Source organism: Nycticebus coucang, chromosome 2, assembly GCF_027406575.1.
Source record: "Nycticebus coucang isolate mNycCou1 chromosome 2, mNycCou1.pri, whole genome shotgun sequence".
Classification (NCBI taxonomy): domain Eukaryota; kingdom Metazoa; phylum Chordata; class Mammalia; order Primates; family Lorisidae; genus Nycticebus; species Nycticebus coucang.
Window position 1 is genome coordinate 152,142,399 of NC_069781.1, and position 14,251 is coordinate 152,156,649.

A 14,251-nucleotide genomic window follows, 5' to 3' on the forward strand; every position below is an offset into this window, starting at 1 on the left:
TTTCTTGTTCAGTGGATTTTTATTTCAAAATTTAAAGAAAAATCATTTATTTCTTTTACCATTACAGGTATATCCCCAGCTTTCCCCCCATAGAATTGGTTATTTCAGTCATTATGGTGACTGCATGGTTTTGCTCTCCCCTGTGTTTTAGAGGCACATTTTCTATTTTGCTTTGGCCACTTACTCTTTAGGAAGGTATTTCCTATTCTTCCTGAATATACATACCATTAAAACAAAAAGATGACAACCTTTAAATAATTTTCTAACAGAACGTTAAAACTAGAAGACATGAAGTACCAATTTGCATTCTTTTTTTTAATTTTAATATAGAATAGCCTTGGATAAGACACAGTCTTGAATGTTGATATGAACCACTTTAGATAAAAATCTTTATTCAGAAATAGGCCAGGTGTATTGGCTCACGCCTATAATCTTAGCATTCTGGGAGGCTGAGGCAGGTAGATTGCTTGAGCTCACGGGTTTGAGACCAGCCTGAGCTAAAGCAAGACCCCGTCTCTATACTAAAAATAGAAAAACTGAGGCAGGAGGATCACTTAAGCCTGACAATTGGAGGTTGCTATGAGCTGTGATGCCGCAGTACTCTACCCAGGGTGTCAGCTTGAGACTTTGTCTCAAAAAAAAAAAAGAAAGAAAGAAAGAAATAAGAAATAAAATCAATAGATAGAATCCACAAAGAATTGTACTTTTTAATTATAAAAGATTTATTGCCTGACACTGTACCTCAGAAGCACCTTAAACTTTCATTTTACTTACTCTACTGTTTTAAAAGTGTTATAAATTGAGTCTGACAGAAGTTGATGTAAGTTAATGTGCATAGCCTTCTACTTTTGCCTCCCAATTATAACTGACTTTCTACCTATTTGAGGATGAAAATGGATTAACTGATTTTGTTCCTATAATCTCTTTTTTCCCCCCAGTTGCAAGGTTGAAATAATTATTTATGTGAAATTAAGCATCTATATAATTCTTTAATTATTCCTCATTGAAAACTATCACTTTTGTACCTTGAGAGTCTATGACATATTAATTAGTTTAGAATTTGATTCCCTTCTATAATGTCTTATTATTCTTAATCATACATTTGTAGAATTTATAGATTTTCACAGAAGGCACAACTAAAATCTTGAGACTTTTAAGAGATTGTTAAAGTTATACGTTTACTGTATTTGTCATGAATCTGTCATAAATACGGTAGCCAAAAACCTGAGATTCCTAATGTGTAATAAGCTGAAGTGTATATGTGAAATATTGTATGTTGTGATAAATGTTATAGATTCTACAAAGTAATGTCTGAATAGATTTTAAATTTCATAAGATAAAGGTTGTCATGCAATGAGATAAATAGATCTCTACTTCAAATTTAGAAATAACTTTTAAACTCTCATATTTTAATGTAAATTAAATAAATATTTAACTTCTGTTTTTAAGTTATCTAATACCTTCAAATCACAGCAGTGCTAAAATTATGCTAAAACTTTCCTAAGTGCCCTGGGAAAAATAACAAATGATAACACTAATAATCACAAACATTTATTGAGTATTTACCATGTGCCAGGCTTTGTACTTAACAGCTTAAATATATTATTTCACTTAATCTTTGTAACATTAACCTTATAAAACAGATAATATTATCCTCATTTGAAATAAGAGGAAGCCAAGATATATGTGTTACCCCCAAACCACAGAACAAAACTGGGGTTCATAAACCCAAGTCAGAGTCAAGAATGCTTATTAAACATGGTGATTATCAACTTAACTGAATATATCATATGCTAGGTTTTTAGTTTTGTATAAGGGTCATAAATGTTTTCTTACTGGAGCTAGCATTCAGTTTAACAACAATGTATACAATCCACATGAAGTACACTAAAATCAATTAATATTAATTAAAATCTAAGTCACAGATGCTGTGACTTAGGCTATGTTGACCAGTTTGATGAAAATATTTCAAATTGTATATAAAATCAGCACATTGTTCCCCATGATTGCATTAATGTACACATCTATGATTTAATTAAAAAAAAAACAAAATCTAGGTCACAACCTGAGCGCAGTGGCTCACGCCTGTACTCCTAGCACTCTGGGTGGCTGAGGTGGGTGGATTGCCTGAGCTCACAGGCTCGAGACCAGCCTGAGCCAACGCAAGAAGTTGTCTCTAAAAATAGCCGGGCGTTGTGGTGTGTGCCTGTAGTCCCAGCTATTTGGGAGGTTGAGGCAAGAGAATCACTTGCACCCAAGAGTTCGAGGTTGCTGTGAGCTATGACACCAGGGCATTCTACTGAGGGAAATAAAGTGAGACTCTGTCTCAAAAAAACAAAACACAAAAAAAACCCCAAAACACTAAGTCACAATATTCTTTAACCTTTTCTTTCTTTTTCTACCCAGTTTGTTTTCATTCCCATTTAAACACTCTCAGATTCCTGGACTTCAGGCTTCCTTTATTGGTTCCTTCTGTTTTGTATCTAACAGAATACAAAACAGAGTGACCTGGGGCTCAGTCTTCAAACTCTCTTATATCTACACTTATTATTTCTGAGATTTCACTCACACACATAACTTTAAATACCATCTGTACTGCCGGAAACTCCTGAATCTGTATCACCAACTCTAAACTCTTTAAATTCCAGAGTCATATCCAAATGCCTGCTCAACAACTCCGTAAGGTTGTATTTGACACTTCAAGTTTACATATCCAAAACCAAAATTCCAAACTTCTTCTGTTTAGTAAATAGCTACACAAACTTCCAATTGTTCAAACTAAAATTTATAGGGTCAAATTTGAGACCTTTTCGTTATCTCACTCCATAAGATTCTATTGGCTCTGTCTTCAAAATACATTTGAGATTGACCACTTCTCATGGTGGAAATGATTTCTTAGTTGAATTACTAGGGGAACTTTTATACTGGCCTCCATGATGTATCTTGTCTTTGGCCTTTTCAGACCATTTTCACCACAATGGCCAGAGGGACTCTTTTATTTTTTAATTTTTATTATTGGGGATTCATTGAGGGCACAAGAAACCAGGTTACTCTGATTGCATTTGTTAGGTAAAGTCCCTCTTACAATTGTGTCTTGCCCTCAAGAGGTGTGTCACACACTGAGACCCTACCTCCCCTTCCCTTTCTCTGCTCCTCCTTTCCCCTGCCCCCTCCGTCCTTCTCTCCTTTTGCTCTTCCTTTCCCCCAGCCCCCTCTCTCCTTCTCTCTTTCTGCTCTCCCCTTCCCCCAGCCCCCATCGTGTACTAGGTCATTAATTGTCCTCATATCAAAATAGAATACATAGGATTCATGCTTCTTCATTCTTGTGATGCTTTACTAAGAATAACCTCTATAAAGGTTAATACAAAAATGTAAAGTCTCCATCTTTTTTAATGACTGAATAGTATTCCATGATGTACATATACCACAGCTTATTAATCCATTTCTGGGTTGGTGGGCATTTAGGCTGTAGAAACATTTTGGCGATTGTAAATTGAGCTGTGCGATAAACAGTCTAGTGCCAAAGGGACTCTTTTAAAATATGTATATGTCACATCATGGCCCCACCCTCTTCAGTAGCTTCTTGCTCAGAGTGCTGAAGGTCTTATCACAGATTTCGAGTCACAATCTAGTCTCCCTCATCCCCTCCACATTCACTGGGTTTCACACTCTGGCTTTCCTGCTGTTTTTGGAATACTACTAAAGATACTCCCTCTTTACAGTCTTCTACTTCCTACTTCTTTTACCAAGAATGCTTTTTTTTATTCAACATGGCATCCTCCCCCATCTTCAGATCTTTGCTAAAATGTTACTTCTTGTAACGTTTTCCCAATCACCCAATATAAAATTGCAATAGCCACCTCCAACCTTATATACCCCTATTTCATTTTATTCTACAGCCTTTATCTCTTTCCAACTTATTGTTTTTTTTTTTTTAATATTTGATTTGTTTTCTTAGTGACAGCATCATGCATTAGAATCTTTGGAATGTAAGTTCCAATTAGATAGTTATTTTTGTCTGTTTTGTTTACTGCTATGTCTCCAGCAACTAGAACATGATCTGGCACATAGGCATTCAATAAATATTTGCTGAATAAATTATTTGGATGGAAAATTATTCACTGCTTACTATCTGTGAATTTATAGATTTAAGCTTATTGCTGGGATCTTATTGGCCAGATTTTATAAGGACCATTTCTTTCTTGAATAAAATTGATATTATAATTTATAGAAATTATTATAAAACATTTTGTCAGAGATAAGTTATTTGGAAATTATAAATAATATAATTGTATTGGTATAATTTTGGCATTATTGAAAACAGCAGTTTAATACAGTTTAATGCTAAAACTTCTCATTGTAAGGAAGTGTCTATGCATATATAAAAATTTCAGTGGAAAATGTTTTATAACATGTCATTAGATGCCATTTGACAGGAATAAATAGTACAATTAAGACATTTCAGCAAATTATTATATTTAACAATTTCTAGGGGCGTATCATTCGAGGAGCTTATAGATTTCAAGCCATCATCACTACTTTTGAAATGATTCTTGGAGGCTGTGGAGAGCTTAATGCAATTGAATGGCGATGTGTGATTATTGATGAAGCACATAGGTTAAAAAATAAAAATTGTAAACTCCTAGAAGGTCTGAAACTCATGAATCTGGTAAGTAACTTAATACTATCACTTTAACTTCAGTTTTTTAGCTACTTAGTTAATAGGTCATAGAAAGTTAAATGTAATGCTAAAAATTTATTCTTTTTTAATTTTAGAGTATAGATATATCTGAATCCTATCTGTGATAATTGAGATTTGGGGCTTAATTAGTAAGGAAAAAAACATACCTGTTTTCTAAGACTTAAAAGTGTTTAGATCCTTCCTTCAAAAATCTTCAGTAATTAATTTTTGTAACTAAGAAAAGGAAACCTCTATAAAGTTTATGCTGTTGAAAATTTAAGCCATAAATTTCTCTTTTTTCTTTTTTTTTTTGAGCCAGAGTCTCACTTTATCACCCTTGGTAGAGTGCTATGGCATCATAGCTCGCAGCAACCTCAAACTCCTGGCCTCAAGTGATCCTTTTGCCTCCGCCTCCCAAGTAGCTAGGACAACAGGCATCCACCACAGCACCCAGCTATTTTTTAGAAATGGGGTCTTGCTCTTGTTCAGGCTGGTCTTGAACCTGAACTCGGCCTCCCAAGTACTGGGATTACAGGCGTGAGCCACCATGCCCAGCCCTAAGCCAGAAATTTCTGAACTTTTACCAAAGTTATAATATTATTCAGATCATTTATAATAAAAGGATAGAGTTCCTACATAATTCTACATGCCTAACATATGTTGGATGTAGTTAATAATGGCAATGTTTTTTAGGATAGTCAAATGAAATAATGGGAATTCTTGAAGTCATCTATTTGTTAGTGTTTGCTTCTTTCAAATAGAAGTGGTTTTTAAAACATTTTGATTTTTAATTAACATCACACAATTAATACGTGAGCACTTGAACAAATAAATATATAGAACCACATACAGTAAAAAATTAAAATGTCCCCTTCTCACTACATCTCACACCCAGTTTGTCTCCTCCCTCTAGTATGTACAGTTTGATGTATATCAAACCCTTTATTAGCCTATACATGTACTTACAGATATACAGATATTTAGATTGGCAATTTAGAGGTATTAGGCTGGGTGCAGTGGCTCATAGCTAGCACTCTGGGAAGCCCAGGCGGATGGATTGCCTGAGCTCACAGGTTCGAGACCAGCCTAAGCCAGAGTGAGACCCTGTCTCTAAAAATAGCCGGGCATTGTGGCGGGCACCTGTAGTTCCAGCTACTTGGGAGACTGAGGCAAGAGAATTGCTTGAGCCCAAGAATTTGAGGTTGCTGTGAGATATGATGCCTCGGCTCTCTACTGAGGTCGACAAAGTGGGACACTGTCTTAAAAAAAAAAAAGTTTTAAATGATAATAATTTGTGCTGTCATTAAAAATAGTCATCTTCTGTTACAATTATGTTGATTGTTAGTGAAATTTTAGTTTAGAAGCATACTCCATTCTTTACAGTCTTGGATTATAACCTCAGTGATTTGTCAAATGGTGGTCATCCAAATTACAAATAATGAGTACTCTTTGGTTTGCAAACTTCCATACCAAGAATAGTTGAGTACAAAAGCAACAAATTCCCTCTTTGGTCTTAGAAAGTTTATTCTTTTTTTTTTTTTGAGACTGAGTCTCACTATGTTACCCTCGGTAGAGTGCTGTGGCATCACAGCTCATAACAACCTCCAATTCTTGGGCTTAAGCGATTCTCTTGCCTCAGCCTCCCAAGTAGCTGGGACTACAGGCACCTACCACAATGCCTGGCTATTTGTTGTTGTTGTTGTTGTTGTTGTTGTGGTAGTTGTCATTGATGTTTAAGCTGGCCCGGGCCAGGTTCATACCCACTAACCTCAGTGTATGTGGCCAGCACCCTACCCACTGAGCTACCGGCGCTGCTGAAAGTTTATATTTTTCTTTTTAAATTATTTAGAATTTTTTGGGGGAGGGTGGTTGGAATGGGATTTTTTTTTTTCTTTTTTTTTTGCAGTTTCTGGCCTGGGCCAGGTTTGAATCTGCCACCTCCTGTGTATGGGGCTGGTGCCCTACTCCTTAAGCCATAGGCCAATTATTGGAATTTTTAAAGGCATGACAGGAATAATGCAAAGTTTTAAAAAAGAGATTAGGAAAGTACATTATTGAAGATTTTGGGGTAGAGATGTATTTTGAGTTAAATCTTGAAAATTATGGCCAGAAAAGTATTTACTTTTCAAAGTCTGAAAATCTGATAAAGCTAAGTCAGCTTTCATGCAATCTTGGTACTATGATGTTTGATGAGGATTGTTCTCTATGTAGGAACACAAGGTGCTTTTGACCGGTACACCTCTCCAAAATACAGTTGAAGAACTGTTTAGTCTTCTTCACTTTCTTGAACCCTTAAGATTTCCTTCTGAATCAACATTTATGCAAGAATTTGGGGATCTGAAAACAGAGGAACAGGTATCCTATCCTTGCTTACTTCTTTGTAAACAAATTCATTAAATTTTTTATCATTATAATTATTTTGTATGTATAATTATATATGCACTTATATACCTTTTTACCATTTTTTTTTTTATTCAGGTACAAAAACTTCAAGCTATCCTGAAACCAATGATGTTGAGAAGATTAAAAGAAGATGTGGAAAAGAAGTTGGCACCTAAGGAAGAAACCATCATTGAAGTAGAACTCACCAATATTCAGAAGAAGTACTACCGGGCCATTCTGGAGAAAAACTTCTCCTTTTTATCCAAAGGAGCAGGACAAACTAACGTACCTAACTTGGTCAATACTATGATGGAGCTCCGGAAGTGCTGTAATCATCCATATCTTATCAAAGGTAGCTAAAAAGGGTTACAACAAATAATTTTGTCTTTCTAGAAATACTAATGAATACAAACAAAATACCACTACAACTGTACTGGCTGTTGCAACTCTCCCTCTTGTGTTCTGAGGGATTACAAATGTTCGGAATCAGGTTACAAAAGCAGGAGTTTGTTCGGTGTAATTTAGACTGGTATTCCTTCTCCTCTTTAATCTTCCTCAGGGATAAAGACAGCAAAGCTCATTTCTGGGCTTCCGCATTTGCATTTCATTCCTGGTTAGGTGCCCCAATTAGTGTTTCAGTTTTTATGTTGCAGTAATGTGACTTTTTAAGGTCTTGGTCAGGTTCAATATCAGTGTTCTTTCTGTACAATGTTCCCCCCCCACTTATTCTTGGGAATATACTTCTAATGTATTACCTTTATTCAAGATAACTACCCTGTTTCCCGGAAAATAAGACAGTGTCAGTGTCTTATTTTAAGGTGTGCTCCCAAAGATGCGCTAGGTCTTATTTTCAGGGGATGTCTTATCTTTCCTGTAAGTAGGTCTTATTTTCGGAGGATGTCTTATTTTCGGGGAAACAGGGTAAAGCTTCTCTTGGAATTCTTACTGTCTTTTATGGCTACACAAGGGAAGGAATTCTGAAAGCCTCTTTAATTCTGATCTAGACTCTCTGAAGGAAGTATGTAGCAATATAACATGACTATAATAAGATGGCTGCTTTTAATTTTTTCTTGTTTCCCTGTTTTGATGGCTAACAAGGTACTCAAAGACACATTCAGATTAATTAAGATCATTCTTCAATGATGACAACTACTAAGATTGGTATTTTAAATATTAGATATTTATTTTAAAAATATAACTCACTCAAGTTAAGACCACAGTTTCATTAATCCTTCCCCTAATAGTATTCATTAAACATTGAGCAAACATAAATTTATATAAGACATATGGCAGCACCTGTGGCTCAAAGGGGTAGGTCACGGGCCCCATATACTGGAGGTGGCAGGTTCAAACCCTGGCCCCGGCCAGAAACTACAAAAAAAAAAAAAAAAAAAATTATATAAGGCATTATACTAAGTGGGAAATAAAAAGATGATTAAGACATTGTGGCATCAATGGAATTACAGTCTAGTTTTGGTAGAGATTTAGCCAAAAACATAAATAATTCTAATAAAAGCAATATACATGCCATCAGAAACTTACATTATAGAAGCACAGAAGAGCAGTAATTCTGATTAACAAAAAAGCAGTTGGGAATTGCCTGCTTTTGTGCATTGCTGCTATTTTTTCATGTTTCTTTGATAGGTGCTGAGGAGAAAATACTAGGAGAATTTAGGGATACATATAATCCAGCTGCTTCTGATTTTCATCTTCAAGCAATGATACAGTCTGCTGGTAAACTGGTCCTTATTGATAAATTGCTTCCCAAAATGAAAGCAGGAGGTCATAAAGTGCTCATCTTCTCTCAAATGGTACGCTGCCTTGACATCCTGGAGGACTATCTCATACATAAAAGGTGAGGCATAGTATAATCCATTGATATGTACTATGAATTATATTAAATATATGTTATTAACATTGTGCAGCACTGTATTGTAACCCAACTTTACTCATATCTTTCTCTTTACTTAGATAAGAATGTATCCAAATCTGTAAGTAAACTTACCTAGGATTATATGTTGTGAGTTTTCCTTACTTGCATTTGTTTTCAATTGTAGGTGGGCCTGAGACTAATTAATAAAACCTAAATTATAGCCAGGGGTTGTGGTGGGCACCTGTAGTCCCAGCTACTTAGGAGGCTGAGGCAAGAGAATCTCATAAGCCCAAGAGTTAAAGGTTGCTGTGAGCTATGATACCACAGTACTCTACCCAGGGTGACATAGTGAGACGCTGTCTCAAAAAAAAAAAAAGAAAAGAAAACCTAAATTCATAGGTATTTGTTGACCTAGGAATTTAGTAGCATATGTTTACTTGATTTGTAAACCTCATGGTAATGCCACTTACATGGACTTCTATTTATGACAGCCATCTTTAAAATAGGAAAAAAGTGATTCAAGATCCTATTGGATCTATTTCATTGCTATAATTATAACCTTAAGTTGTACTTTTATTCTTATGCACTATATAAAATTTGTTCATCCTTTAATCTTTTCCAGTTTGTTCAATTAATGAGGCCAGGTGTGGTGGCTCATGCATCTAATCCCAGTAATGGATGGGAAGGCCAGAGGATTGCTTGAGGCTGGGAATTTTCAGACCAGCCTGGGCAAAGTAGTGAAGCCCTGTCTTAACAAAGAATACAAACGTTAGCAAAGTATGTGGCATGTGCCTGCAGTCCTAGATACTTGGGAGGCTAAGGCAGGAAGATTTCTTGAGCTCAGGAGTTCCAGGTTATGGTGAGCTATGATTACGACACTGCTCCATCCGGAGTGACAGAGTGAGACCCTGTCTACAAAAAATAACATTTTATCTCATAAGTTTTTAGGCTATGACAAATAGAATATTTATCATAGGGTATTTATTAGGCTATTAGGATTCAATGTAATATCAACTAGTTAATGTGAAAGGAAATTAGAAATTTCAGTTCTAGATTATAATTTGATAAATTTTTGATCCTTTGAGATAAGGAGATGTGTATATTGGTTTATATTATCAGCAAGTATTTAGTGCACTTTTATTTGTTTTGTGTCTAGTTCCTTTTTTACTCTCAGTATTCTGATCCGTTAGCCTTATTTCAAAAGGTGTATTATTCTCAATTTTATATTATATAAGTGGTAGGAACATTGAATTGCAGTATTTCTAAAATATTCTTACATTTTCTTGATCTCCTTACACAATAAAGTTTCTACAAAGATGAAACTGTACCTGCAAATTTCCATTTAATCAATTTCATGGAACCCCAAGTATCTTTATTATCATGAGTAACATTTTTAGAAGTCATATCTCCATGCTACTGATAAAACTAGTAAGTCATGAGTGGCACCTGTGGCTTGGTGGGTAGGGCGCCGGTACCATGTGCTGAGGGTGGCAGGTTCAAACCTGGCCCCGGCCAGACTACAACAAAAAGTAGCCAGGTATTGTGTCGGGCGCCTGTGGTCCCAGCTACTTGGGAGGCTGAGGCAAGAGAATCGCCTAGGCCCAGGAGTTGGAGGTTGCTGTGAACTGTGTGACAGCACGGCACTCTACTGAGGGTGATAAAGTAAGACTCTGTCTCTACAAAAAAAAAAATAAATAAATACTAGTAAGTCATATGTGGAAAGAAGTGTCTGAAACCAGAGAAAGTGTGGCAGGTGTCATATGTATGCCACTTACATTCCTATTCTAGCTCCTGAATTTTTTTACATTTTATTTTTATTGGTGTCCTATAATTTGGGGGGTTTATGTATTTTAAGTGGGAAGGGAAAAAAGAAATTATAAAGGATAATGGCCTTATAGTAATGACTATAAAGAATTTGACAGCATTACAGTTTGCCCTCAGTAGCACATGATATAGAAACAAGTTTATCAGTTCAGAGAGTAATATAGATTAAGGACAAAACGCAAAACATTCAGAGCCTTCTTATTTAAAATTATGTGAAAATGTCTACTTTTTTTTTGGCATGCCATGGTGTTAGTCTAGCTCACAGGAACTTAAAACTTCTAAGCTCAAGCGATCCTTCTGCCTCAACCTCCCAAGTAGCCAGACTATGGCATCTGTCACAATGTCCAGCTAATCTTTCTATTTTTAGTAGAGATGGGGTCTTGCTCTTACTCAGGCTGGTCTCGAACTCCTGACGTCAAGAAATCCTCCTACTTGGGCCTCCCAGAGTGCTAAAATTACAGGGGCAAGCCACACCACCCAGGCAGAAAATCTCTATTTCCTAAAAAAAAAAAAATTATGAGATCAGCAAGGTGGTTTTTATGGACATTTTTGTTTTTCCAACTTTTTAAAAATGATACTAATTGTAGTGATATTTTACCTTTATACCCAGGAATGCAGAGATTTTGTATCTTTGCAAAATCTGTGTTTCCTCTGCAGCATGAACACCAAAAAGTATAAAATCATAGGGCAGTGCGTGTGGCTCAAAGGGTGCTGGCCCCATATGCCAGAGGTGGTGGGTTCAAACCCAACCCTGGCCAAAGACTGGGGAAAATAAAAGTATAAAGTCATAGAGACTAATTGGAGTGATATTTCTTCTTAATTTTTATGGTAAACATAATTTTGTGGGAAAACAGACTTTACATTTGATAGAATGTACTTTCATTTTTATTATATTCATCTATCAAAATGTATTCCCTTTCTTTTCATAGATATTTATATGAGCGAATTGATGGCAGGGTCAGAGGCAATCTTCGGCAAGCTGCTATTGATCGATTTAGTAAACCTGATTCAGATCGATTTGTTTTTCTCCTGTGTACCCGAGCTGGTGGATTAGGCATCAACTTGACTGCAGCTGATACATGTATAATTTTTGATTCTGACTGGAATCCTCAAAATGACCTTCAGGTAAATAAATTCTTTGGCTACCAAGAAATGTAATTTTTCTAAAAAATCATGTTGTTATTTTTGGTAATCCATATCTTTTACTTTTATCTCAACCAACTAACATGTATGTTTCTTTAAGAAATATCTGTGCCAAATAGGTGAAATTATTTTAATTTTAATGTAATAACAGTATACTTTTTAATAATATGTCTTACTATTATAAGAAGGAGTACTTGAGTACAATATTTTTATTGTTTAAAGAATATTATGTAAATTTGAGAGAGACCTGACCTCTAAGGACTTATTTGCAATAAAAGTTTAAGAATTTTATTTCTTAAAAATAAGTACTTGTCCCCTCCCTCCCCAGCCTTCCCCACGGGCGGTCACTGCAGCATCTCTGTCTCGCTTTTTCTTATTTCCCTCCCCACTCTTTCCCCTTCCTTTTTTTTCTCCTTTCCACCCCCTCTCCCCTTTTCCTTTCACTGTTTCCCCTTAGAGGCGCGTCCCCTGCAGGGCAGAGCCCATCTTATCCCTGCCTCTCCGGCACCCCTAACCTCAGGCGAGAGGTGGCCCCTCCCCACCCGGGCTGGAGCCTCAGGCCCGGGGCCAGCGTGGAACTAATTCACTGACTGACCCAGCGCCTGTGACCACCATCTGGTTCCTCCTCTTCTCCCTCCTCTGTTCACGGGTCCCGGTGACCCCACCTCACCACTGTGAGGCCTACAGCTCTGCCAGGGAGGAGGAAGAACAGGAGGACGAGGAAAAGGTAGCTACATCAAGCTGGGTGGCAGGCAGATCCAAAGGATATCGTGAAGTGTCCAGGACCTTTGGAAAACAAGAGATTGTCTTTACTGTTGGAAAAGACAATCACTAGGGAAGCCCAGATATGGAAGGTGAATGTGCTGAAAATGCCCATAAATCAAGGAATGTTTCTCTGTCCCAGAGAGATGAAGTAATTCAGTAGTTGGCCAAACTCAAGTACCAGTTCAGCCTTTACCCAGAAACACTTGCTTTGGCTAGCAGTCTTTTGGACAGGTTTTTTTGGGGGGTGGAGGGATGGCGGGCGGGCTTTACAGTAGCTAAAAACCAGAGTCTCACTTTATTGCCCTTGGTAGAGCGCCGTGGCGTCACACAGCTCACAGCAACCTCCAACTCCTGGGCCTAGGCAATTCTCTTGCCTCAGCCTCCCGAGTAGCTGGGAACACAGGTGCCCGCCACAACACCCTGCTACTTTTTGTTCTTGTTGTTGCAGTTTGGGCTGGGGCTGGGTTTGAACCTGCTACCCTTTGTATATGGAACCGGCACCCTACTCACTGAGCCACAGGCACTGCCCTGGACAGATTTTTAGCTACTGTAAAGACCCAGCCAAAATACTTGAGTTGTATTGCAGTCAGCTTAGCTGCCAAGTTTTTTCTTAGCTGCCAAGACTGTTGTGGAAGCTGAGACAATTCCAGTACTGAAGGTATGAGCAAGAGACAGTTTCTGTGGATGTTCCTCATCTGAAATTCTGAGAATGGAGAGAATTACTCTGGATCAGTTGAATTGGGATCTTCACACAGCAACACTATTGGATTTTCTTCACATTTTTCATGCCATTGCAGTGTCAGCTAGGCCTTAGTTACTTTTCAGTTTGCCCACACTGAGCCCATCTCAACATTTGGCAGTCCTCACCAAGCAACTGCTTCACTGTATGGTCAACTTCTGCAATTCAAAGGATCCATGCTTGCTCTGGCCATGGTTAGTCTGGAAATGGAGAAATTTATTCCAGATTGCCTTCCTCTTATGATTGAATTGCTGCAGAAAGCACAGATGGATAGCTCCCAGTTGATCCATTGTCGGGAGCTGGTGGTATATCACCTTTCCACTCTGCAGTCTTCCTTGCCTCTAAATTCCGTTTATGTCTACCATCCCTCAAGCACACCTTGGTGACCTGTGACAAAGGAGTGTTCAGATTACATCCCTCCTCTGTCCCAGGCCCAAATATCTCCAAGGACAACAGCAAGCCAGAAGTGCCAGTTAGAGGTACAGCAGCTTCTACCATCATCTCCCAGCTGCCAATGGGTGCAAGCATACCTCTGCTAAACGCAAAGTGGAGGAGATGTAAGTGGATGACTTCTATGCTGGAATCAAACAGCTCTATAATGCTTCAGAAAATGTGGGTTCTGTGTGTGGCACTGATTTATCAAGACAAGAGGGACATGCTTCCCCTTCTCCACCATTGTAGCCTGTTTCTGTCATGTAGTTTCAATAGTACGACAGAAGTGTTATCATCGAGTACAAACAAAGGTAGACTACTCTGTGGATGAGAACATGCAAAACTAGGAAAGGCTATAGAAGATAATACTTTATCCAGCTAATTTGAAGAGAACCGGAAAAATACCCCCCAC

At 37.5% G+C, this 14,251-nt stretch overlaps 1 protein-coding gene and 1 pseudogene across 10 annotated transcripts in view; both read left to right on the plus strand.

The window, feature by feature from the left end:
- The window catches only part of CHD9 (chromodomain helicase DNA binding protein 9), a 267,949-nt gene that overhangs the window by 179,775 nt on the left and 73,923 nt on the right, over nucleotides 1–14,251 (plus strand). For all 9 annotated transcript variants that reach the window (XM_053601733.1, XM_053601716.1, XM_053601703.1 and 6 more), the window contains 5 exons: nucleotides 4,493–4,669; nucleotides 6,893–7,036; nucleotides 7,160–7,415; nucleotides 8,708–8,918; nucleotides 11,690–11,885. In XM_053601733.1, coding sequence (XP_053457708.1) covers nucleotides 4,493–4,669; nucleotides 6,893–7,036; nucleotides 7,160–7,415; nucleotides 8,708–8,918; nucleotides 11,690–11,885 — 984 coding nt within the window. The remainder of the gene's footprint in view (nucleotides 1–4,492; nucleotides 4,670–6,892; nucleotides 7,037–7,159; nucleotides 7,416–8,707; nucleotides 8,919–11,689; nucleotides 11,886–14,251) is intronic.
- On the plus strand, nucleotides 12,071–14,106 carry LOC128569243 (cyclin-I-like; annotated as a pseudogene). The gene is made up of 3 exons (XR_008375289.1): nucleotides 12,071–12,101; nucleotides 12,660–12,787; nucleotides 13,450–14,106. The product of XR_008375289.1 is annotated as a cyclin-I-like (transcript).